Source organism: Coenobita brevimanus, chromosome 1, assembly GCF_032717465.1.
Source record: "Coenobita brevimanus isolate Jiangsu-jjx chromosome 1, ASM3271746v2, whole genome shotgun sequence".
NCBI classification, from domain to species: Eukaryota; Metazoa; Arthropoda; class Malacostraca; order Decapoda; family Coenobitidae; genus Coenobita; species Coenobita brevimanus.
Window position 1 is genome coordinate 11,307,659 of NC_136954.1, and position 27,202 is coordinate 11,334,860.

The window sequence follows — 27,202 nt, forward strand, 5'->3', positions numbered from 1 at the left end:
TCCAGGTCCAGGTTAAAGTCCGACTTTTCACAGTGTCGCAGGGAAGTGTTCATTTTATTCTTCATACCTAGCCGGCCTAGGAGAGACTTGTCGAGCTAGAAGTGTCAGACACAACCCCCAATAACCAGTTCTGTATCAGAGATCTTACCCATGCAAGACTATAGCAAAATTATGTTCCTGAGCTGAACACGTCAAACAACATTCTGGCTATGATATTTTCTGCACAACTCACTTAAGCGGCGAGTGTGGGGGAGTGGCCACGCCGTACCCATTGGTGTTTAGGTTATGTCCAATCTTCATGGTGTCGCAGGGATGCTGTCCGTTGATGTAGTCGTTCTTAACACTCTCCAGCAGAAAGGCGTACTTGCCCTTCGACGTTCGTACCCGCTCGATGCCCTCCTCGTACGTGGAAGTGAACACATGCTTACGGGACGACATGAACTCCCACATTCGACTGTACACACTTATCTTGGAATTCTGCAAAAAGAAAAAAAAGTGAAAAAATAATAATAAACTAGTGGTGGCAATAACAAAACACTGATATAATCGGACCTCAAGAAGACAAAAAAGTCATAACACAGAGGCAATTAAATACTTTGGTAACAGCAAGAACAGTACTGAAAGATAGAGTATTCATGAACAGTAATGTGAAATCGTACTGTGATAGGTACAGTACAATACGCTGATCCCCTCACAGTGCATGGAGGAGAACAGATTCTTGCAGGAAGACATATGAACTTTTAGGGAACTGTAAACTTTAATCTCGGAACGCTGAAAAATAATAAAATGGACTGGTGGTAGGAAGGATGCATAATAAGAGGTGTAAATCATAACTGAAGTTGAGGAAATGAGAATTTGGGACGTATTCGTGAACGAAAAAGAGAAACCCAGCAAAATTTGGGAGGGAGAGAGAGAGAGAGAGAGAGAGAGAGAGAGAGAGAGAGAGAGAGAGAGATGAGGGAAGCAGAAATGGTAGAAGACATAAATAACATTAAATGGGGAGTGGAGATGTTGCCATTTTTTGTCTATTTTTCCTTTTTTTATTTTTTTTCTAACTCAGGTTTTTATACAAGTGCATATATACGCTGCTTGATTTATATGCCGTATATCTAAACGGTATATCAGCAGTGCAAAAGCATTCTATAAAACAGTCGTCATTGTCTACGCCACCACCATCATCAAAATCACCACGACAACAATCACCACCATAGCCATCACCACCATACCCATCACCACCAAAGCATAACCACCATCTACAGTAATCGATATGTCCACCAAACCACCCCAAAGTGCTGCTGGAACCTCTTTTTTACCTTCAATCCGATTCGATTTCATTTGTTAAAAAAGATCTCGTACCAATGAGGTTGATGAAGGCTATGCTTAACCCTTCCTTTTCGAAATGTCTGAAAAAAAAAAAAAAAATCTGGTAGCAGCAAGCAAAATGGAAAAGATGTCAATGGTTCTTTTAACATGACCCTGATTTTTGTTTTGTTGCAGTATTTCACTTAACTCGGTGGCAGAATGTTACAATATTGTGACTCCTTAACCTTTCCACAGCACTTCTTCAAGACTAGCATCATATTCTAATGATATTCTCTTGTAAATATTCAGTTTTGAAGGTCGAGAGAAGGCAGTTTTAGGCCAACTTTGAGTAAAGAATGAATATTGAAAAAGACACCCCTTCAATCCGATGACATGCTGTTCACTGAAATCCGTGTAGGACAGTTCAAAGGACAACGAGCGGTTAAGACAATAATCAAGAGAAAACAAATTATTACCAGAGTGGGTGGTATTGTAACCCTTGTCAATTTTTAGATATCTGTAATTACAATAACCAGGATATACATATATACAGAACCTAAACTTAAAAAATGAACACAGTGTATCACTCTGTGCATCACAGTGCAATCTTAAATGTAATACTCGATGATCAATTTAGCACACTAACTCTCAGTGTCTTAAAACTACAGTATATCCAAAGTAACAGTGCTTTTATGTAACACTGCACTGTACTTATCGAGTAGGTATCAGTATCTAGGCATCACACATTTACCATACGGTATGTATCTAGTTGTCACCATATCTATACACCACACACTTATACCTAATGTATCTTTCTTACTTAACACAATATTTCCTTAACTGTTCACCAAATAAACCACAGAGTGATAATGAACATCTAGGGGAACATGAGTGAAGTACCGAAGCAAAAACAAGAGGAGACCCAATTTGCAAATGGCTGCCCTGACTTGTTAGCAGTTCCTGCCCGTCGCATTATTACCCTGGTCACCTTACTCCACGCTACCGAAATGTCTTGTACACAACTCCACACACTTTCCCCTTCAAACACAAACCTGTAATTAACACACTGCATATGCCACGATCGTAACTCCACATAGCAGCTAAACAAAGTATAATGAATTCCACCAATAACAATTTAGTATCAGTATATGGACTGAACGAGGAATATATTCCAGTACTCAAGTCCATACCCAAGAACATACCATATTACTACGTTTAAAATCCTCTGATCATGATTCTGTGTTCATATAACCATGTAACCTACAAGAAGTAAGTGAATTACACCAATTACATTAGGTTACAGGCCTGGGAGTAGACTGTAGCACCAGTCGAACAGGGCAGTACTCCCAAGATGTCAAAGCAGATCTGGAGCTCCCGTTTCATCAGCCCTTGGGACTTGATTCTGACCATTCCCCTCTGCTGAACTTTTTCAGTGTTTCAGTAACACAGAGAGTAGGCCAGGATGCTCTTCAATGCAAGTTCCTCTGACTGTCATCAAATTACACACAACACTTCCTATTCAAAATTTTGTTAGAAATGGCATCTCAATACCGAACATCGAAGTGCCTAGGGTGGGGGGACCATAATAGACCCCATCATCCAGCCCTCTCATGGTGACGACCAAACGCGATGCCCAAAACTATTGTCTGACTCACTTTTCTCATTTCTGCAACATTCGCGGCCTTTTTCTCTAACTTTTTCTCTGCTGAACACCACCTCCCCTTCTCTAAACCTCACCTCCTCTTCCTCACAGACAATCAACTGTCTGAGACAACTGACAGCAAACCTTTCTCTGTATTCTCCTACTTTCTCTATACTCATTTCAAAGCCAAAGGTGGCTGTTGTTTTTATGTACACAACAACATATCTTGCTCCCAAGTTCCTGAACTTGAATCTTCTGAATTATCTACTCACTGGCTGCTGCTATCCTCTCGCTCTCTGACTAAATATATGTGCACTGAATGCTTATCCCCTAATTCTATGATGAAAAATTCTTCGACTCAACACATCCTATTAACTTCTTTCTCTTAAATCTCCATTCCAGGTGATTTCAATGTTTACCACCATATTTGGCTCTCCTCTCCTTACACTGATCCACCTGGTGAAGAAGCCTACATCTTTTCTATTTTTTGTGACTAGAGAAGCTTGTACAGCACCCTACCCATATCCCTGACTACCTTGGAGAGAGTTCCAACATACTTGACCTCTCTCATACCACTAATCCTTCTGCTTACGCTGTTAAACTTTTCTCTTCGTTGGGCTCTTCCAAACACAACCTTATCAGCTTAACCCGTCCTATCACTCAAGGTCTGTGGACCCTCCCAAGAAGTGGCAACTATGGTACTTTGGAGCTGCTGACTGAAAGGCCCTCAGGAAGAACTTCTATGATTTTCCCTGGAATGATTATTGTTTCCATGGCTGGGAGCCATCTGAGGGTGTTTCATGCATTACGGTGGTTGTTCCCTTGGGCATAGAAGCATATGCTCATTTCTCTTATCCTGTGACTAATGCAAAAAAAAAAAAAAATGGTTTAACCACGCTTGTTGTAGTACAGACAGCCGCGTGGGAACATCGCAGCACACAGGCACACTCTCTCGCTGTGACCGCTCGGCAGACACTGACCATTTATTGAAAATAAGCAACCATAGTTCCTTTATGTTAATCCGTTCAGCACTATACAATATGACTGAAACGTATATATTTATATGTATGCATGTGATGCGATGTCACGAGTTATAAACAATTATTTTTCAGATATACAGAAGAAAAACAGTGACAGCCGAAGTATAGTAGTGGCGAAACGTCTGTTTCTCAAACGTGTACTATTTATGCGCACACGACAAACTTCATTGCCAACACCACCTGCATTCATTACACAACACTATCAGGCTCTGAGTTCCATTAAGGATTTATGACCCTTATAGAGCTTTCCTATAATCGTGTATATGGTCACTGCAAACGATTCTGATTCAGCCCTGTCCAGATTATAACGGCTGATGACGTCACAACAATGCTATCCACAATCCCTGAATGACCAGCAAAGTATTACAATTAACCAAGTGACAATGCGCAATAATTTAGTGCTTATTGCATGACTGTTACCATGACAACTCAGCCTCCTCTTGTTATCTTTAGATGACTCTGGGATTGGAAGAGACCAGACTACTTCAGAATAAAAGCCTCTTTGCTGAATATAATCGCCTGGAAGTAACTAGAATACAATGAAACATACCTCACCAGACTGAAAGAATTAAACCAACTGGGATTCATACACCAACCAGAAAACACACACACACACACACACACACACACACACACACACACACACACACACACACACACACACACACACACACCAAAACCCGATTCAATAAAAAAATGTAATCTTGAACTCATTTGTAAAACTTAATCCCTTCCTTTATATACCATCAATCAACTACTCGGTCAAAATACATGAAAAAAAAAAAATGGCTCACCTCGAAAAACTCCAGGGAAGATCCCCCTTGAAGCGTGCCATACTCCACCTCAGTCTGACTGGCCAAATCATCCACAGAGTTGATGGGGGTGACCAGCCTCTCGACGGTGAGGAAGGCGGCCAGGTTGGCGGTGTACGAGGAGATTATGATTAGTGTGAAGAACCACCACACACTTCCCACGAGACGACCCGACAGCGATCTGGATGGTGAGCGGAGGAAATTATATGCTGTGAGGGAGACAGTTTGTGTGGGTGGGATGGTGTCAAAGATCGTCTTCAATAATACATTCTTCCCATCTGCAGACGATTTTATTCAACTTGGGAGGGATTTTTTCGAAGAGAAGAGGTAAGATACGAGACTAACACTTCATTAACCCCTTTACTGCAAGAACTCCTGCCTAAATTGCATGTATCGTTTGGTGCCAGCATAAAGATTACAAGTCACCATACTGGAGGATTACGAAGGTGGCCTTTTACATTTTATCACCGCTATCATCACACGAATGTACTGGGTTATCGAGAGATTATTCAAATTGTAGGAGTCAGATACAGGCCTCATTATACTTGTCAGAGCAGACGTGCGTCCTATTCCCGAGGTGACGTCTTTGGCTTCGTAGCATCTTTTTTGAACGATTTGTTCTGCATACTCGTGTGTGTGTGTGTGTGTGTGTGTGTGTGTGTGTGTGTGTGTGTGTGTGTGTGTGTTTTACTCTTGTACATTACGGATGCAAAGTATATCAATATTAAACTTATAGCAAACATGAGGAGGTTAAAGAGAAAGGTGTAGGAAATCTCGCTACGGAAGGGGTGCTGGGAAAGATACAGGAGGGGTTAAGAGCATTCGTTCTAATTAGAAGCCATCCAGTGGCAGCGTAAATGGAGAAAAAATGGACTGAAAGGGCTGAATCTGTTTCCTTTTTCAAACTCTTCCAGTCTGAGAGGTCCTTCCTGAGGGGCAGAGAAGTATGCGGTGTTGGTCATTTCACTGCAGTTATGTGGTGGAACTATCTATCCATCTATCTATCTACAGCCCGACGCCCTAATCCCGCAAAGGGTGGCCGCAGACAAAACGCCTCCAAGTCGCTCTGTCACCCACCATTTGACTACCCTCCCCCCAACTCACCCCCCCAACCCTCATATACCTCTCAACTCCATGTCTCCACCTCATCCTCGGTCTACCCCTCCCTCTCCCTCCCTCCACCTCACCTACATACACCCTCTTAGTCAGTCTTTCACTCTCCATTCTCTCCACATGTCCAAACCACCTCAGTGTATTTCTCCTAATCTTCTCAACCACATCCACATCCACCCCACAACGTTCCTTCACTTCTTCATTAGTCAACCTGTCCCTCCAAGTCACTCCACATGCTCCTCTCAAGTAACTCATTTCCACTGGTCTCACTCTTGACTTGTTCCCCTCTTGCAAGGTCCACGCCTGGCTTCCATATGTCAGGGTAGGGATCACAGTACTATCATGCAGTGACTTCTTAACTTCCATACTCACCTCCCTATTTCTCATCACTGCTTTCAGTGAACCAACAACCTTGCTTCCCTCCTGTACCCTTTCACGCACTTCATCCCCCAAAGTTCCATCCTTACTCATCACACTACCCCAGTACTTGAATGCACTCACATTCTCCATATCCTCACCATCCAACCTCACTGTACACTCTGTGACTTCATTCCTCTCAAACACCATAACTTTACTTTTGTTTACATTAACTTTCAGCTTCCTCCTCCTACACACTGTCCCAAATTCATTCACCAAACCTTGCAACTCCCATTCATCTTCACTCAACAATACTGTATCATCAGCAAACAGCAGCACCGGAATCTTCCAAATCTCACCCTCATTCATTAGAGCCAACCCACATCCACTACCCTACCTTGCACCTCCTTTACAACCCCATCCATGTCTATATTAAACAGCATGGAGACATCGCACAACCCTGTTTCAGTCCCACACTGAGATCAAAGAACTCACTCAGCTCACCATCCACTCGCACCGTAGCCCTAGCTCCCTCGTACATACTCTTCACAGCACTCAACAATTTCCCCTCCACTGGAACTCCAAAGTTTTATAAAAGTTAAATTGGATCTCTCAGTAATGGACAAATTAAGAGACGCTGCATCTAAGCTCCTCCATTTAGAAAAGTCTCTAGCTGAATATAATAGCTTGGAGACTGCAAAAAAGAATAATAATAATAATAATAATAATAATAATAATAATAATAATAATAATAATAATGTTATAGGGCTAAACAGTAAAAGCAGAGAAAAGAAAATATTATCGTTGGTAGCAGAACACTCCTTTGACATCAAACTACGATTTTTGTACTTTACTCCGGATACCAACAGGAGAGAGAGAGAGAGAGAGAGATGAAATGAAATGAAATCAAATGAAAAGGTAGCACCAGGTAACAAAGACCATGGCACTGAGTCGCATCACAGAGTGAAAATATGGTAAAGGAGGAAAATAAGGGAAAAACGGAAGATAAAATTAAATATCATACAAAATCCTTAAATGAGTTAAAAAGGACATTAAACGGGTAATAGAAAAATACCGAGACTCACTTAAAACATCGCTTAAATCTGGAGGTCGGCAAAGTGAGGATAAAAACGGGAATAGTCGAAGGCGAACTCCTGTATGTCGAGGGCAGGCAATGAGAATGTGGTGTACTGACAGGGAACATTGCAAGCAGGGCAGAAAGGCGGCGAATCGCCAGACATCAAATACCCATGAGTAAGACGAGTATGGCCAATCCGTAAGCGAGCGAGGGCAATCTCCCAACGGCGGTTACGATGACAAGGATTGGACCACAGAGAAACAGATTTAACAGTCCGGAGTTTATTACCAGTCAACATGGACCAGCAAGACTGCCACTGCTGTCAAAAGAACGCTCGGAGGACAGGAAAAAAATCAGAAACTGGAACAGATTGAAAGGGCACACAAGGGGACTGGAGGGCTTCGCGAGCCAAGGCATCCACAGTTTCGTTACCAGGAATGCCGACATGACCTGGCATCCAGCAGAAAGACACTGATTTTTTCTTGACAGACAGACAAAACAGCCACTCTTGACTCTCTAAGATGAGAGGATGGAAGCGCGAAGTTGACTGCAACAGAAGGAGTGCACTAGGGGAGTCAGAGAATAGAACGAAGGACGATGAAGGATGGCTGTAACATTTACGGGCCGCAAGTAATAAAGCATGAAGTTCAGCCGTCATAACTGAAGCTACTGAAGGAAGGCTATACTGACATGAATGATCAGGGAACTGAACTGCAAACTCAGTACCGTGTGCCATTTTTGATCCATCTGTATTGACATGGACTGCAGAAGCATGTTCGATAAGATGTGAGTGAAAGGAAGATCTAAGAACTGTGGAAGATGTAGACGACTTTGAGGAAGGCAATATGGAAGAACAAACAGAGGGACGTGGCAGCAGCCAAGGTGGAAACCGCCCAGGGCGAAATAAGAGAACACTGTCTATGGAAACTGGGAAGGACGAGAGGAAGGACTGAACACGAAGTATGAAAGGGGGTCGACGACGGGGATGGGTTAAATAATAATCTGCAACAAAGGAATGTATTCTGAGCACCAACAAAGACAAACTGATGTTGTCTCAAGAAACAGCGAAGAGAAAGTAATGCACGACGTATATAAAGCGAAGGATAACCTGACTCTGCATAAAGACTCTCTACTGGAGAGGAGCGGAAAGCACCAAGCGCTAAACGAAGACCAAAATGGTGTACCAAATCAAGTTTTAGTAATGTACGAGCGGGAGCAGAAGAGTAAACTTGGCACCCATACTCTAATTTTGATAAAATAAGGGCTCGATGAAGGTTAAGTAGGCATGTACGGTCAGCACCCCAAGACACATGGGATAAAATTTGCAGGAGACATAGACATTGTAAAGTCGACACCTTCAAAGACGAAATATGAGCGTCCCATGTCAACTTAGAATCAAAGATCAGGCCCGAGAATCTAGTAGATGCCCGATACTGGAGAGGATGATGATGATAAAAACAGAGAGGTGGGTGAAGTGAATGACGACTTCGAGTAAAGGTCACTGCACACAAATTAGGAGTGGAGAACCGAAAACCATGAGCAGTAGCCCAAGAAGAAGCATTCGTAATAGCAGACTGAAGAAGACTCTGTAACACTACGGAATTAGAGCTTGCAGCATAGACAGCAAAGTTGTCAACATATAAAGAAGAATGTACACCCACTGGGAGAGACGCAACAATATCATTAATTGCAATAAGGAAAAGTGTTGAGCTAAGAACCCCGCCCTGAGGAACTCCTTCGTATTGTGGGCAGGAATCAAACTATTGCAGACGCGAACAGAAAAGGACCTATATGTCAAATATTTTTGAATAAAAACTCCTGTATTGCCGACAATACCAAATAATTGGACTGTACGGAGAATATGATACTTCCACGCTGTATCATATGCCTTCTCAAGATCAAAAAATACAGCAAGGACTGATTCACCTTGGAAAACGCAGCCCTAACATACGTTTCTAACTTAATCAATGGGTCCAAAATACTTCGCATCTTTTGGAAGCCAAACTGAGTCGGAGATAAAAGATGGTTAGATTCTAACAACCACATTAGCCTAGCATTAACCATACGTTCCAGGACTTTGCAAAGACAGCTCATCAGAGCTATTGGACAATAATCTTGAGGAAGATGGCCATCTTTAAATGGCTTGAGGAAAGGAATAATAAGTGCGATGTGCCAACTTGGGGGAAATTCGCCTGAGGTCCAAACACAATTATAAAGTGCTAATAAAAAACCGAAGCCCCGCCAATGAGAGGTGTTTAAGCATACTGTAATGAACATCATCTAAACCTTCATATGTATCTCTGCATGAACGAATGGCATCACGTAATTCCGCCGACGTAAAAGGAGCATTATAATGTTCTTCATCAGAGAGGTGGAAGTGGAGTGGATGATGCGCTGCTGTTGAACGAAGTTTATGAAAGTCACTCGTCAGATGAGAGCCTTTACTAACCTCACTAAAATGTTCGCATAGCGCACTGGCATCTAAGTAGGGATCTGCTATGGAAGTACCAAGCAGATGGAGGACCGGAGCAGGAAATGGTAGCCATTTACCTGCTATCTGAGGGATACAGGCCCAAACCACCGTGATGGGCATGTTAGAATTAACTCGAGAAACATATAGCTTCCATTTGGATTTCTTGGCCTCTTTAACTGTTCGACAAAAGGCAGTGCTGGCACGTCGGAAAAGTATAAGATGATAAACTTTATCAGCTGTATGACATTTGCGGTGATAACTTTTCCAAGTAGCCCGTTTGATGCGTAGGGCTCTTGAGCATTCCGGCGTCCACCAAGGAACACACTTAAACGAAAAGGGACGAGTGGTCTTAGGAATTGCCAGATGAGCAGCATTTAGGACCACATCGAGGAATTTTGTGAGCATATCTTGTACACAAGAATAAGGAACAGAAAGAGAAGTTGTATAGGAAGTAAAAGCTGTCCAATTTGCTCGAGCAAAACACCAACGTGGAGGGCGTGGAGTAGGAGAATATGACGTGAGTTGAAGATGTATTGGAAAATGATCACTAAACAGACAATCTTGAAGGACAGACCAATTGAAGTCAAGAGAAAGATGGAGAACACAAAGAAAGGTCAATGCAGGAAAAGGTATGCAAACGTGCATCGAAGTGGGTGGGAACACCAGTATTTAGGACAAGAAGCTCATGATGGTAAATAAAAGATCCCATCAGTCGGCCACGAGGATTGATAACAGAATCACCCCACAGGGGATTTCAACTATTAAAATCACCAAGTAAAAGGTATGGAGAAGGGAGACCGGAGAGCAGGATGGCTAATGCTGAAAAATCAAGTGCCACCGAGGGGGAGAAATAGAGGGAAACAATTGTTAACCAACGTCCAAGAAATGTGCGGGCTATAACGCAGGGGAGCTCAGTAGAAATTTGTAATGGTTCAAATGGAACCGTATGGTGGATCAAAATGCAAACATTAGAAATGGAATGAGGTGAGCTAAAAAAGGTATAATTGGGGACAGGAGGTGGGGACTCCTGAAGGTGAGTCTCCTGTAAACAAAGCACCATAGGTTGGTGAGCAGAAAGCAAATAACCTAAGTCGTTACATTGTGAGGTAAAACTATGTAAATTCCACTGTAAAATAGACATCGTAACATAAAACAGAGGATCAGAACAATGACAAAACTGATGGTGCTAAAAAGCTGTTTGTTGAAGAAGAGGTTACCTTTGAGTATGGATAGTGGGTACTGAAGAACCACTGGAGAACTGAGTGGTGGTAGGGCATGACTTGGGCAAGGAAGAACGACGGTGAGGGAAGGGGGTTTCTTCCCCTGGAGGCAAAGGAAGGTCTAAAAGGGATTTGACGATAGGCTTACTTGAAGTTGAGGCGGGGGAAGAAAAGAAAGGAGGAAGTAACGGAGAGATTACTGATGAAGTAGAGGATGTAGACGCTGCAGCCTCAGGGGGAAGAGGAGTGGAAGGAAGAGTGAGAGGAGGAGAGTGAACATCGGCAGAAACGGTAATTGTAGACGTGGAAATGGGGACGGTTGCAGCAGTGGTTGGAACAAACAATGGTGAAGAGGTATCCTGAAGAAACCATGTAACTTTCGGGATAGTTTAGGGAGAACTGTCATCCGAAGATGCATGATGAAGTGGAGGGAAGTCAGACCTGGAGTAGAGAGGAGGCATGCAGCACTTTTGGGGAACAGGACGCGACCCATGATGGGCTTTACGTTTCTTGACCGACTGAAGGGGAGTGGCAGGGTGGGAGCGGCGTGGCCAAGAACGGGAAGGATGCGACACGGGTGCAGAAGTAGATGATGACGTAGGTGGGGTAGAGGAAAGAGAGGTGGAAGTAGAGGAACCGAGAACTGAAAAGGAATTTGATAACGGAATAGGGGTGGACGAAGAAGGGCAAGAGGTGGTTGAGAGAGAAACAGACAAAGGTTGGGCCGCAAAAAGAGAACAAGAAGGCTGTAAAGAAAACGAGGGAGAGGACAAAGAAGTGACAAAGACATCTGAGGTTGCAAAGAATAGAGACGATAGGCTGTGGCAGTAGCATCTGTATAGCCTTGACGTTGTGCTTCCCGGCAAGCTTCAGCCCGGCGGAGTCCAGTGGACCTCACATTCAAATTTATACGAAGGGCAACGACGATCAGTGGCGGTATGCTCACCTCTACAATTAGGACAGCAGTGATGATCCGAGGGGCATTCATCATCCTTATGATCTGAAGATGAACAAAGGCGGCACATAGGAGTGGATCTGCAAAATTTCAGGGGGTGTCCAAACTTCCAGCAAGCACGGCATTGATGAGGGACTTGGGGAGATTCTTTAATGTTTAGCTTGAGACCACCAAGCATAACAGAGGTAGGTAAGGTACGGCTGTCAAAATGGATTTTTGCAATATTTATAGAATAGTGGCAGAGATGCGTAGGAGGAAGCAAGTAACACTGTACCGTAACAACTTTATGACCCCGGAGTTCTAAAATCTCCTGGACAAGAGGAGAACACTCTGGCCACTGACGGTCACCATGATCGACATAAGTGGAAACTAAGACTGTCCCTACACAAGAATTGAGGGGAACATTTTTTGTTACAATAATCGGTGTACCGGCAGGACTGAGTAAACTGGTCATCGCAGTCGCCTGTTCTTCGGACTGAACTGTTACAATACGACAGCCATCTGGACGAGACGTAAATTGGACAGCTTTGCCCACCTGCTTCAATAGGCAACACTGAAAAAGCAGGTCATCGCCTGCTAGAGGGGCAGTTGAAGGAATGTCAAAAAAACTTGGTCCAGGTCTGGGGGCCGAACAAAGCTTGGAATTTGTCATGTTCTGTTTGCTTAGGAAATGGAAGTAGAGATGGACGAGGACGAGAGATACACGTGGAAAAGGTAGATGAGGTAAGAGGAAGATAAGGTTCTAGAGTAATGATAGAGGAGGAGCTAGTAGAGGAGGACTGGGCAGAAATTGGAGGAGAAGAAGATGAGGGTGAGGGGGAGGAGGAAAGATGCGGAAAAGTGGAGGTAGTCGGTGGGATGTCCGAAAGAGAAGCCGAGGTCATTACCTGGGTCAGGTCGGCGGCAGAACCGGGGGAGGGGGAACTAATATCCAAATCCATAATGGTATATGAAACAGGAAAGGCTCATCATTAAGGTTGAAAAAGGAAGGACACTAAGGGCGAGACCCCGAGTCTAGAGGCCCGGCCAACAACCCCAATGGGGGTCAAACTCCAATGTGCGCCCCTTACCCTACCCTGGAAGGGATAGCGACACTGCACCAGAGAACAAAGATTCCCTGCACATCAAAGGGTCACCGGCCAATGACCGAGAGTCCCGCCGCTGAGCCACGGCACCCCCGGAACCAACAGCCGCAGCCCAGCGATGGTTCCGCCTCCACAGAGGGTCCCTCTGCAGAGGTCCACACACTGCGGTGGTGCCGAACCACCATGACCCCCACCACTGGCCAAGACAATAGCCCAAGGGCACACCCAGTCCTTCCTGTTGCAACTTATGCGTGGTAAATGATGAGAATTTTGATGAATGTGGAAAAGTCCAAGCCATTTAAAGCCAAATGATAGCATAGAGAGAGACAGGAGAAAACGAAAGAAGAAGTGATAGAAAAAGAATAGTGCCTTGTAAAATTAGTTGAGGCAACGACTGGGCCCAAGGAGGGGGGAGAGAGGAGAGCAGAATGGACTTGAAGGCCATCTTGCAACCAGGCCTCCACGTCTGTGGAGGGAATGAAGGTACCCTGCTAGAGCTCCCCACACATCAAGCCCCAGTCGATGCCCCCGAAGCCTCCCACGACGGCAACAAGCAAAGGAACGGAAGAGAGAGAGAGAGAGAGAGAGAGAGAGAGAGAGAGAGGGGATGGATGAAACACACACACACACAAACTAATCCCATTTAGCCATACATTCTCTTTTTCTGCCTGTCTCTCCGATAAACATGGACTCACCAGTTATTATAAACAGTAAAGCCGAACCATCTCTACATAAATAAAATTAAAATAAATAAACATATGGTACACTAAACATCAGAAGTCCTATCGCCTCTCCTGCTTTTCTCTCCATGGGGTTCGATAATCAGTCCAGTGAATCAGCGGCAACCAACTTCGATGATTTGGTATGGCACTGGTATAAAGTCATCAGAGTCGGGTGCTATGGATTCACCACACTGATTTTCAAAGCTCATGATGGGTAGAAGTGACAGGACTTTTGATGGAGACTGTACATAAAGCCTGTATGGTTGATGTATGTTTCTCGCTGCTCTTCAGATATGGTTTTTAAATGTATGTGGTAGGTGGGGGCGCTCACCATCCACTCACTCGATCCAGTGCTGCGTTGGGTGTCTGCCCTTTCCTCCCTTCCATCCTTCCTCATCTCTCTTTCTTTCCTTCATTCTTTCCATTTTCTTCTGCCTATTGGTGACTTTACACTCCCTCTTCTGTCTTTCTTTCCTCTTCCTTCTGCCTATGGGTAGTTCTACACTGAGTGACATGCCAAATGGTTTCCTGTACCCTACACCAGGAAACCATTTACAACGCTGGGTGGTAACCATATAACCAAATTACGGCGCCTGCTTGTTTAGTAGGTAATTAAGGTGGTCCAGTCGGACTGAGCTTGTGTAGGTTTATATCCAAGGGATTGTTGGGGTTTATTGCTCACGTAATGCCCCTCAGGGATGAGTGGGGCTGGTCACTCTCATCTTAAATGTCAGGACCAACTTGCCTAGCCCCGGGTTCCTACGCTCCTCATGGGGCGACATAGGATTGGATGATGGATGGATGGATATAATTATCATGAAGCCTATCTATAAATATTTACGTCAGACCAACTAGAAAAACACAGGCCATAAACCCAGTATAGTCAATATAATGCTGCAGTTGTACCTAACCTTGCATAGAAATCAATCCTCTGTTGCATGTATTCCCCAGGGTGAACCTGAGACCATGACTTTGTATGTGTTTGTCTGTCTCTCTCCCTCTTTTAGGATTCTTTAGACCAGCAATTATCAAGTAAGTCTTTCTACTAACATAAAACCCAGACAACCGAGAAATAACCGTAATATATGTACGGTCTGTGTATCAGCATTAATAATTCTCACCTGTTCAGGCCAGAATTCCGTGACCCTTTAATACCTGTAATCATGGAGCAAGTCTTTCCATTAATATTTAAACCAGACCTCGTAGGGGGAAAAAAATGGTTCTTATCTGTATGATGTATGTATCTATGTAACTGCAGCTCACCTTGGGCAGATATCGACCCCTTGTTGCATGAACGCCCCCAGGGTGAACCACAGGCTGTTGCAGATGCTGAAGTCGTTGCTGACACCTGACTTGCCGTACATCTCTATCACCTGCGGGAGAAAGGGGAGGGGAGGATATGGCTACATATGTTACTATTATTATTATTATTATTATTATTTTATTACTATTATTATTACCAGTTACACCCCGTGTGTGTGTGTGTGTGTGTGTGTGTGTGTGTGTGTGTGTGTGTGTGTGTGTGTGTGTGTAAACTTGACAGCCCGTCCACAGAGGCTCAGCATTCCTTTTACACATCAGTTACTTCCCTCACCAAAGTAACCATCACCTCACCCGTACATTCCCCTAACTACTCACCTTCCACTCGCTGGGGCTGAATCTGCTGACGAGGAACAGGACGACGGAAACCCCGACGCAGGCGAAGACGATGCAGGTCCAAATCTCGTGGGAGAGTGGCGACATGAAGCTGAACACTCCGGGTTTCTCCTTGGTGGGTTTCTTGATCATGATGGAGATGCCTTGGGTCATGAAGGGCTTGGTGAAGTCGATTACCTGTTCCCTCGAAGATGTGATGGTTAGTGGCGCGATTGCTATGTCCGCCTCCTGTTGCCCAGAGAAAATGTATGAGTTTAGAAGTATGTTGGAGCCTTAATAAACGAAGCAAAATCGAAAAACTGAAAAACATTAATCATCATCATCATAACAGTAATGTATCGTGATGCTGACAATTCTCTGTGATGCCGATAATTAATTGATAAACAAACCGTTTTGCGTTATGCTCCACTATACCCCCCACGCACATATCAACCCCCTTTACAGCAGTACAGACATACACAGACCCCCAACACTTTCCAGAGTCACCATCCCGCCCCCCCCCCTTCTACATATACAAAACACATACACACACACACACACACACACACACACACACACACACAATTCATTCACTTTCACACAACCCCTCTCCTCCCCAGGACACACTGATATATCCCGTTTATTTGCTATACACTACTTATTTCATTAGGTCCACGGAACTGCTTATATTACGACACAATAAGCGCCCGCCATTAACGAATATACTCGTACAGTAAAGGAAGAACTTATCTTTCTCAATGCTCAGCACTTCAGCCAGTCATGTCCCTCTTTATATAGGTTGGGGTTTCATTCATAAACTACGTGTGCTTCTTATGGCTGTTACCGAAAATCTCCACACGCTAAATTTTGACATACGTTCCACTTGGTAAACTGTAACATACGTACAGTAGTGAGGATTTAGATCCAGTCTAGATTAGCTCCATCAATTCGAGGAAGTCAGACATCCTCCTTATCCTCATAGTGTTGTTTCTAGTTTACAAGCCATGTTGCTGTGAAATTAAGTTAATCTTCGCCTCTTAGTATTATTATTTATCCTCCTCCTGCTTTCCTTTTATTATTATTGTTTAAGAGTGCTGTGGTGGGGCATGCAGAAGAGGTGTGTGGTGTGAGACGTGTGGGTGGTGGCGTAAGAAAAGGAAGTGAATGGTGGTGCGGGGAAGTAAGTATGGCTGTGGCTGAGAAGAGACGTGCATATGAAGTGTGGCTACAAAGGAAGGATGAGGTGTCATATGAGAGGTATAAGGAAAAGAGGAATAGAGCGAGAAGGGCTGTGCGTGATGCTAAAGTGGCAGCAGATGAGAGGTGGGGTAGGCGTCTGATTGAGAATTTTCAACAGAATAAGAAAATGTTCTGGAAAGAGGTTAAAAGGGTGCGAAACTGAGAGTCTGGGAAGGAAGAGCGAGTAAAAGCAGAGGATGGAAGGATGTTAACTCAGATGGATGCAGTAAGGAAGAGATGGGCAGAGTATTTTGAAAGATTGTTAAATGTAGAGGAGGAAAGGGTGGCTGAGATTGTGGCGGATGGAAGGGTGCAAGGAATAAATGTGTTGGGAGAGTTGAATGATTCTTTGATCACGAAGGAGGAAGTGGAGAAGGCAGTAAAGGAGATGATAACAGGGAAAGCTGCAGGTATGGATGGGTGTGCTGTGGAATGCCTGAAGGGTGGAGGAGTGACTATTGTTGACTGGTTAGTAAGACTGTTGAATGTGTGCTTTGTGAAAGGTATGGTGCCAATTGACTGGGCAATTGCTTGCGTGATCCCGTTGTATAAGGGCAAGGGTGATAAGTATGAATGTACTAGCTTTAGGGGTATAAGTCTGTTGAGTGTTGTAGGTAAGGTGCATGGTAGAGTGTTAATTATGAGAGTTAGAGAGGGTACAGAGGGAGTGATTGGTGATGAGCAGTGTGGCTTTAGGAGAGGGAAGGGATGCGTGGATCAGGTGTTCGCTGTGAGACAAGTGTGTGAAAAGTATTTAGCGAAAGGCAAGGATGTGTTTTGGGCATTCATGGATTTAGAGAAAGCGTATGATAGAATTGATAGGGAGGCTTTGTGGACTGTTTTAAGATTGTATGGACTTCATGGTAGGTTACTAAAAGGGGTGAAAAGTTTTTATGTAAATAGTAGAGTGTGTGTAAGAGTGGGAAATGCTGTGAGTGATTGGTTTCCCGTGAGAGTGGGGCTGCAACAGGGATGTGTGATGTCGCCTTGTTTGTTTAATATTTATATGGATGGTGTTGCAAGGGAGGTGAATGCAAGAGTTTTAGGTGGAGGCCTGAGTCTGGTGAATGATGATGGTGGAGAGTGGAATCTGAAGCAGCTGCTATTTGCAGATGATACTGCACTGGTGGCTGATTCAGAAGAGAGATTGAGACAGTTGGTAGAGGAGTTTGGAAGGGTGTGTGATAGGAAGAATTTGAAAGTAAATGAGAATAAGAGTAAAGTGATGAAGTGTACGAGGTTGGTATATGGTAGGAGGATGAATATAGTTCTGAATGGCGAGTTGCTTGAGGAGGAAGAGTGTTTTAAATATTTAGGGTCACATGTTGCTGTGGATGGAATAATAGATGCAGAAGTGAAGTTTAGAATGAATGAAACAGGAAAGGTGCTGGGAGGAATGACAAAAGTGTTTAGATGTCGTTCGCTTAGAATGGATGTAAAGAGAAGGCTGTATGAGGGTGTTGTGGAACCGACTGCGTTATGTGGGGCTGAAACATGGAATATGGGTGTAGCAGAGAGGAAAAGTTTGAATGTAATGGAGATGAGGTGTCTGAGGAGTATGCGTGGAGTGACATGTATGGATCGAGTGCAAAATGGTGAAGTGCGAAGGAGAACTGGAGTTGTTCGGGAGATGGCTGGTAGAGTTGAGCAGAGGGTGTTGCAATGGTTTTGGCATATGGAGAGAATGGATAATGAGCGATTGCTGAAAAAGATAACTAGATCTGATGTGAGAGGTGTAAGGCTGAGAGAGAGACCACGAATAGGATGGATGGACAGTGTGAAGAAAGCGCTGGATGCAAGAGGGATGTCTGTTGAGCAAGGATGAGTGGCTGTGCGTGACAGAAATAAATGGAGAGAAATTGTGAATGAATAAGTGATGACGCAACCCTGAGGGGATATTCTCCGCATTTGGTCAGATCAGCTAGTCAGGTCAGTTGCGGGTAAGGGGATGGGTCTATTATGATGTGGCAGGGGTAAATCAGCTCTGCTGTCGGGCCCTGCTGCGGATGTCACTGATTGTACTGCGCAGTTGACCCTTGTGCGGTGTGGTGCGGTGAGGATCTGTCCCTTCTCCCCTTTGGGGCTAAGATGCGAATGAATGTGTTTGAATGGATGAGTAAATGGGGAGTGTGTCGTCCTGTCTCGGCTACCTCCCCTTCCTTGGGGGAAGCATACTAGGTTTATAGATAAGTAGATTATTATTATTATTACTGTTATTATTTTAATTACTGATCTTCCTTTTCCTTTTCTTCCCCCTGTTATCTTTCCTCTGTCCCCTCTTGTTATCGTCATTACCCTTCACTGCTTTTCCTCCTTCCTCTCCGTTTTTTTTTTTTTTCTGTTCGTATTCACCTTTCCTCTGCTCGTTTCCCCCTCCCTTTTGCTCCTCTTCCACTCTTACATTCTTCTTCGTCCAACGCCTTCACTTCCTCACCTCCTCCTCTTTCTCTACATCTCTCTGTTCCTTCTCCACCTACTCTCCTCCTCCTCTTCCTCCTCCTTTTATTCCTTCTTTTGTCATGTTACACTACCTCTTCCCACTTTCCCATCTTCCTCCTCTCGTCCCCTTTCTTCTCCGTCTCCTACTTCCATTTGAGGGTTATTTCACAGCAGTATCTGACACTGACCGGTGCATATTTTCTTCCTTTAGTGCATTAGGAGTCCACAGATGAAAGATATGTCTTGCCGTAAATTAAGCTCATTCACACAAGTTTCGACTTGAAAGAGTTCACTTAATCATACTGTGGAGAAAAGAGGAAAAAAATTCACGGTAAAACAGCGCACAGAATATAACCTGAAATCAATATAAGGTACCGCTACGGACACCAGTCTGTTGACTCGCCCATGATAACAGGTAGACACCAAGTAATGACTCTCGAAACCTAGTAACGGGATCCCAAGACCTTAACAAATTTCTCTGAATACAATGTTCTAGGTGAAGTACTGTATTCTCTATAATGTGGAACGATATTCCTGGCTGCAGCTATGCATTGTAATACTAAAGTTAACAGACTAAATTATATTTAAACAGATAAACTACAGTGGCTTTCTGTTATCTTGTTTTTGTTTTTTCTTGGAGAGAACAATTTGTGGGCTCCTGGCCTTTGGCTCCTTCTTCCTTGCATTAAAAAAATCGTAAATTATAAACGTGACAGTTGAGGTAATCAAGATAAATGACTAATAAAAACCAATGATTCCACTTTAGCTGTATATCACCTGAGTGGGCAGTAACGTAACTGCCTCCATCCCCAAAGGAACTAACAGCCAGAATCGAGATCTTACCACTGAACGCACATTATTACATTACAACAGAACAGCGTTTCATAACCGTTTTCGACCTCAACACCCCCTCTGTAATAGGGTCTCAGTCCAGCACCCCTCTACATCTGGTTACTGGGACTGTAGTTGCTACACTACTGCAGGGTTAAAGTGAAGTGAAGTACTGCCTAACAGTTTACTTTATAGTCTCAAAAAAAAAAAAAAAAAATCAGTAAGAAAAAATATAATGCAGCATTTTCCAGCACCCCCTAAAATTTATTTCAGCAACCCCTGGGGGTTAAGAAACGCTGCAATAGTACCCCCGGTACTTTAACACATGCCCCCACGCATCTATCCAGTTATTGAAATATAAATTACATAATGTAGCAACTGGGGCTACACAATGGGAAAATTACAATTAACTACCAAGTTAGTATAACGAACACCCTAACAGTTCTAATTCATGACTAATATAAATGTACTGGTAAACAGTAGCTATGCATAATAGATAAATACCATCCAAGCGTGAAATCATGATATCGTCTTGATCAAACAAATCAGCCACATTCTCACCAAAGCAGGTGGACACTGACCTCAGGCCACTCACTCACGCTCACGGTCACACTAGCGGAGTACACTAAACAAATAACAAACTAGATCCGCACTGGAAACTAGGTAACCTTCACCATTAACCATGATATATGTATGATCTGTAAACATGTGAATCTTTTTGTGTATTATATACGTTATGTATTACATTTTTATTCTATTCATTTAAATTGTTATATCATTTTCGTATTACTCTCTACAGAAAAATTTCAGAACAGAGACATGGTTTATTCGAGTTGGCTTCGTCACGAACAACCTTGATACTTTTCTACACAAACTGTCACAGGCAACGCTGAATTCACAGTTTATATATTATTACCTTAGGTTATTATATATTTTTAGATTATTAATATTACGGCAAAGATTCCTGGGATTTGCATGGTGAATGAATGGGTTATGTGGCCCACTTCTTTGGGCATACTGTTGATTAGTTCTCCGACTAACGTATTTTTTCTACTCCAGGCTTGCTGTACCCTACCAAACCCCACCTGCAGGTGTTAAAAGGGCGGGACGATGATGATGACGATGATCTAAATACGTTACTATTCGTAATTTTAAAAAATGTGGTTGAGAAGATTAGGAGAAATACACTGAGGTGGTTTGGACATGTGGAGAGAATGGAGAATGAAAAACTGACTAAGAGGGTGTATGTAGGTGAGGTGGAGGGAGGGAGAGGGAGGGGTAGACCGAGGATGAGGTGGAGGGATGGAGTTGAGAGGTATATGAGGGAGGGGGGGGTGAGTTGGGGGGAGGGTAGTCAAATGGTGGGTGACAGAGTGACTTGGAGGCGTTTTGTCTGCGGCCACCCTTTGCGGGATTAGGGCGTCGGGCTATGGATAGATAGACAGATAAATATTCATACAGTACACTCCCCACAATGATGGTTCACGACAGTATAAATAATATTGTCTAGTACACAGAACGTAAATAAATTATCATTAATACAGTGATAAAGACATTTTAAGTCATCAGATTTGGGGGCCTCTCATCAAACCTTGTGAGATGGACCCAGGATAACATCTATCTATTTATCTATTCAAACATCAGTATTCATTTATATCCACTCATCCAATGTCACTTCTATCTGACCTTGCATCGTGTGTGTGTGTGTGTGTGTGTGTGTGTGTGTGTGTGTGTGTGTGTGTGTGTGTGAGAGAGAGAGAGAGAGAGAGAGAGAGAGAGAGAGAGAGAGAGAGAGAGAGAGAGAGAGAGAGAGAGAGAGAGAGAGAGAGAGAGAGAGAGAGAGAGAGAGAGAGAGAGAGAGAGAGAGAGAGAGAGAGAGAGAGAGAGAGAGAGACTAATTTGACTGACGTTTTGTCTTTCTTTTCAAAGGGGATTATTCGGGTTGCATATTTTATTTCATTCATTCGTTCATCATCTAATCCTGTGTTGCCCCATGAGGAACAGAGAAGCCCGGGTCTAGGCATGTTGGTCCTGACATTTAAGGTGAGTGACCGGCCTCACTCATCCTTGAGTGGCATTACGTGAGCAATAAACATCAACCATCCCTTGGATATAAACCTGCATAAGCTCAATCTGATTGGAGCGCCTTAATTACCCACTAACCACCAGGTGCTATAATTTGGTTATGTGGTTACCACACAGCATAGTAAATGACTTCCTGGTATACAGGAAACCATTTGGCTTGTTACTTAGTGTAGAGGCACCCGTAGAGCAGCACTACATCGAGTGAGTGGATGGTGAGCGCCCCCACCATATATAAAATAAAGTCTCTTTCTTTTTTTATCTCATTCACAAGCATGTCAGGAATCCAACATGGCAAGAATAATTTTGGTCTATCTATCTATCTATTGCCAGACGCCTCAATCCCGTTCGGGGTGGCCACAAACAAATCGCCTCCACGTCGCCCTGTCCCCCGCCATTTCACTGCCCTGCTCCCAACTCACACCCCCCTCTCTCATATACCTCTCCACCCCATCCCTCCATCTTATCCTCGGCCTCCCCCTCCCTCTTCCCCCCTCCACCTCAATCACATACACTCTCTTCGTCAGTCTTTCACCCTCCATCCTCTCCACATGGCCAAACCACTTCAGTGTATTCCTCCTAACGCTTCCTATCACATCCACATCCACACCACAATGCTCCTTTATATCCTCATTTGTCAGCCTATCTCTCCGTGTGACTCCACAGGCTCCTCTCAAATAACTCATTTCCACTGCTCTCACTCTTGATTTGTGTCCTTCCAACAACGTCCAAGCTTCACTTCCATACGTTAGAGTTGGTATCACAATACTGTCAAGTAGTAACTTTTTCACTTCCATGCTCACTTCCCTGTTTCTTATCATTGCTTTCAAGGAACCAGCAACCTTTCTTCCCTGCTGTACCCTTTCAAGCACTTCACCCTCCAAACCTCCAACCTTACTCATCATACTACCCAAGTACTTAAACATACATTTTCCAATTCTTCACCATCCAACCTCGCTGTACATTCAATGACTTCACCTCTCTCAAAGACCATCACTTTACTCTTCCCTACATTCACCTTTAGATTCCGTTTCTTACACACTCTCCCAAACTCATCCACCAAGCCTTGCAGCTCCCCTTCGTCTTCACTCAACAACACAGTATCATCTGCAAACAACAGTACAGGGAGTTTCCAAACACTACCCTCTCTCACCAGGGCCACTCCAACATCCACTACCCTACCTTGTACCTCTTTTATTACCCCATCCATGTACAGATTGAACAACCATGGAGACATGACACATCCATGTTTCAACCCAACCTTCAAAGAGAAAAATTCACTCAGTTCACCATCCACACGCACTGCAGCCTTCGCACAATCGTACATACTCTTCACAGCATTCAGCAACTTCCCATCTACCCCATATAATCTTAATACTTTCCACAATCCTTGTCTATCGACCCTGTCATATGCTGTCTCCAAATCCATGAAAGCCACATACAACTTCTTTCCCTTCTCTAGAAACTTTTCCACTACAGATCCAAGAATGAATATCTGATCTACACAACCTCTTCCCTTCCTAAAGCCGCCCTGTTCTTCTCCAACTAATTCCTCTTTTCTTTCTCTGACTCTGTCAGTAAGTATCCTACCATACACTTTTCCTATTATATTAAGAAGACAAATGCCCCTATGATTACCACACACTTCTTTTTCCCCTTTTCCTTTGTACAAGGGAATAATTATACCTGACTTCCAATCTTCCAGGACCCTACCTTCCTCCCAGGCCAATCTGCACATCTTCCACATCCATTCTACTACTATCTCTCCCCCATGCTTCAGCATTTCACCACACACTCCATCAATTCCTGGGGCTTTCCCCAATTTAACTTTCTTCATTGCTTCCACAACTTCTATCCTACTGATTTTTTCCTGACTTCACACCTCCCTTCTTCTTCCAGCCATTCCCCAGCCACTTATACTCGCATTACTTCCATCCTCTATGTTCAACAATTCCTTAAAGTGTTCTCTCCATCTGCTCAATTTTTCTCCCTTCTCCACTAGTAATCTACCATTTTTATCTTTCACTCCCCTGCTAACTTCACTTCCACCCTGTCTTACTCTCTTCACCTCTTTCCAGAACATTTTCTTACAGTCCCTCCACTTTACACTTAAATTCCTTTCAAATTCTTCATCCACTCTCTTCTTACTCTCTCCTACTAATCTTTTCACCTCTCTCTTTCTTTCTACATACAACTCTCTCTTCCGCCTCTCAACTTCTTCCTTGCCAGGTTATAATTATACACTGTAACCTAGGTGAGGGGGATTTCTCTCTCTCTCTCTCTCTCTCTCTCTCTCTCTCTCCCAGACGGTTTTTATTTAAAGTTTAGGAGACCTCTTGTAATGTAAGGTTAAATGACGGCAATATAGTACCACTAGTTCTATAACTTTCTCCAAAGCTGAATAGGGCCTCAACTTAGTCTGAAGATGTAAGACGAAACTTAAACGTACATCATGTGAGAGAATTATTTAAAAGAAAATGAAGAAGAGAAAACCAATGGAGGGTAACTGAAGTAAAATTAAGGCAACACTGACCTGTCTCACCAGCTCCCCCACCATGCCGTCCCAGCCACCGTACTGGCCATCGTTCTGGCCACCATAATTGTTGTCCTTCACGAGTTGCAATGTGTCTGGAAAAAAAAACCCGAGAGTAAATAGGTTAACAGATACACAGGCTAGCATTAACAAGAGACTATGATTATGGGAAATATAAATTACTGGGCACCACAGGTGTTCTTCAAAGTTGTTAATATCTAGGAGAAAAAAAAAAACTGTGGGTAAGTACATTAACAAGAGGAAATCGATAAGGAAACAATATGTGATCTACAGAAAATACAATAACCTTCACACGTTGCAATGTGTCTTGAGGGACACAGACGAGTGAGTAACAGATTAATAGGAAAGAAGACACCAAGTATACAATAACATAACTATGCGACAGAGACAAGACCCTACAACCAAAGAAGAAGATGCCATTATTAAACAACATCACCCAAGCAGCCCGTACCTCCACTGAGGCAGCACCATTCCCCTTACATGTATTTCAGACTTTTTTTTTTTTTACTTTTTTTGCAAACAAATTTATTACGTCCTTCTGATATTCCTGTCATTATACGAAACAAAATAGTCTGAGGTTACAATAAACTAAGAGGGCAATCACTGTGGTGAAAGAAATTCCTAAAGCTCCATAAATATATCCTGCATCTCCAACACGAAAACGAAAGTAACTGCCACTAAAGACAAAGAAATTTATGTCTCCTAAAATAACACTCACAATCTATAAACGCTTTCACTTATTCTGCACAATCACAGGACAATTCTATTCGGCTTAGAGAAATTTTGCCCGTCAAAGAATTGATACCTCACGATTAACCTTGTGTGGTAGGTTGTGCCAACCATCATCCACTCACTTGATGTAGTGCTCCCCACTTATCCATCACCTGCTTCATTCTTCTTGTGTCTGCCCTCCTCTCTTCCTATTTCTCCCACCTTTTTCTCCCATCTTTCCTGTCGATTTTTCTTTTTCAGGTGTCTTTACATGGAATGACAGGCATCATGGTTTCCTGTAAGCCAGTAAACCTTGTACAACGCTAGGTGGTAGCCATATTATCAATTGTTACGTGTTCCCTACGTGTCAACAAGTGGACTGGCGTAGGGTTAGTGTCCCTCCCCTTAAAAAGACAAATGGCCACCCTTTACAGGATTATGGCGTCTAGGTCGTAATAGATAGATACATGGGCAATTAACCTTTACACAGGTAGAAACTTCCTCAACTGAATAAAATACTACGGAATTTTCATGAATATAATAACAAAATGCGTCCAAGTCATCGACAATATTAAAACACACGTTAACTCTTTACCTCTGACATCTCCATTTAAGTACTTAAAAACCGAGTATTTTTGTTGTATATTATTTTTTCTTTTGTTCCCCCCTCACTTTCCCCCCCCCCAACTCCTTTCCCCCCCCACCTTTGCCTACACACCCAGTGACCGCCTCAACAACCGGGGGTATAATAACTGTTGAGGGCCAAACAGCTACGGGTACACGACACGTATCAGAGGGCAGCCAGGGTGGGTGTATAAGAGGGGCATTCTGAAAATTCCCTGTCAAGTGGAACCGGTTTTACGTTGAAACGGCCCCAGCAACTGAACCGCGTCACGTAGCCAACAAGAACTCGGCCCCCCCAACCCCGACATACCATGCAAACATTCCCTACGACTGTAAAAATGCATAAATATCAATCTCCAACAAAACAATACGAAAATACATAGGTTCCTTAGAAGTTGTAAACCTACGAAACTGTTTACCTCTAATATGGTAACGTCATTACGTCAGACAAAAACCTTAGGTTGATTACTTGCGTCAGATGGAAGCCAGAAAATACCAATGTGCTCTCAGAAATTAAAAAAAAAAAAAAAATCAGAAATAATTCTTTACCTCAAACACCAAAAATGCAGTATTATAAACAGAACTGAAATCTGCTTACACAGATACCTCACGAAATAAATTGATCAAGATGAGAACCTCTTAAATTTATTACCCCTAAATATACGTTGAAAAATCAAATATCTATCTATTGCCAGATGCCTTTAATCCCGTATGGGGTGGCCACAAAAAAAAATTGCCTCCATGTCATCCCGTCCCCCGCCATTTCACTACCCTGCACCCAGTTCACCCCCCCCCCTCTCTCATATACCTCTCCACTCCATCCCTCCACCTCAATCCTTGGCCTCCCCCTCCCTATCCCCCCCTCCACCTCACTCACATACACCCTCCTCGTCAGTCTCTCGCTTTCCATCATCTCCATATGGCCAAAATTCAAATACTCACAATTAATTCTGAGGAAAGAGGTCAAGAGGTCTTTAGCTTAGTCCTTGTAGCGATCATTCCCAGAATTTTACCTAAGATTTCCCAGAAATACTACGTTATCCTCTAATACCTTCCCACTTCCCAGCAGAAGCCCCCAAACTCATATACTCACAGTTAATTCCGAGGAAGGATGCCAAGAGGTCAGCGAGGTCTTTAGCGTATCCCTCGTAACGATCATTGCCAGTGTAGTTACCGTCCTTCCTTAGCATCAAGAATGGCTTTTCCTGTGATGAGACAAAACGGGGCCGCTATATTATCCCAAGGAAAATGGGATCCACATGCTTACTCGAATTTTTCATTGAGAGAG

The 27,202-nt window shown here is 43.4% G+C and overlaps 1 protein-coding gene across 1 annotated transcript in view; it reads right to left on the reverse strand.

Annotated features, from left to right (window-relative positions):
• The window catches only part of LOC145414271 (glutamate receptor 1-like), a 171,469-nt gene that overhangs the window by 7,764 nt on the left and 136,503 nt on the right, over positions 1–27,202 (reverse strand). The window contains exons 9-14 of the mRNA XM_080283886.1: positions 27,008–27,119; positions 24,559–24,653; positions 15,438–15,683; positions 15,063–15,172; positions 4,779–4,977; positions 233–477 (exon numbers count right to left, since the gene is read on the reverse strand). Of these exons, the coding sequence (XP_080140012.1) occupies positions 233–477; positions 4,779–4,977; positions 15,063–15,172; positions 15,438–15,683; positions 24,559–24,653; positions 27,008–27,119 (1,007 nt within the window). The remainder of the gene's footprint in view (positions 1–232; positions 478–4,778; positions 4,978–15,062; positions 15,173–15,437; positions 15,684–24,558; positions 24,654–27,007; positions 27,120–27,202) is intronic.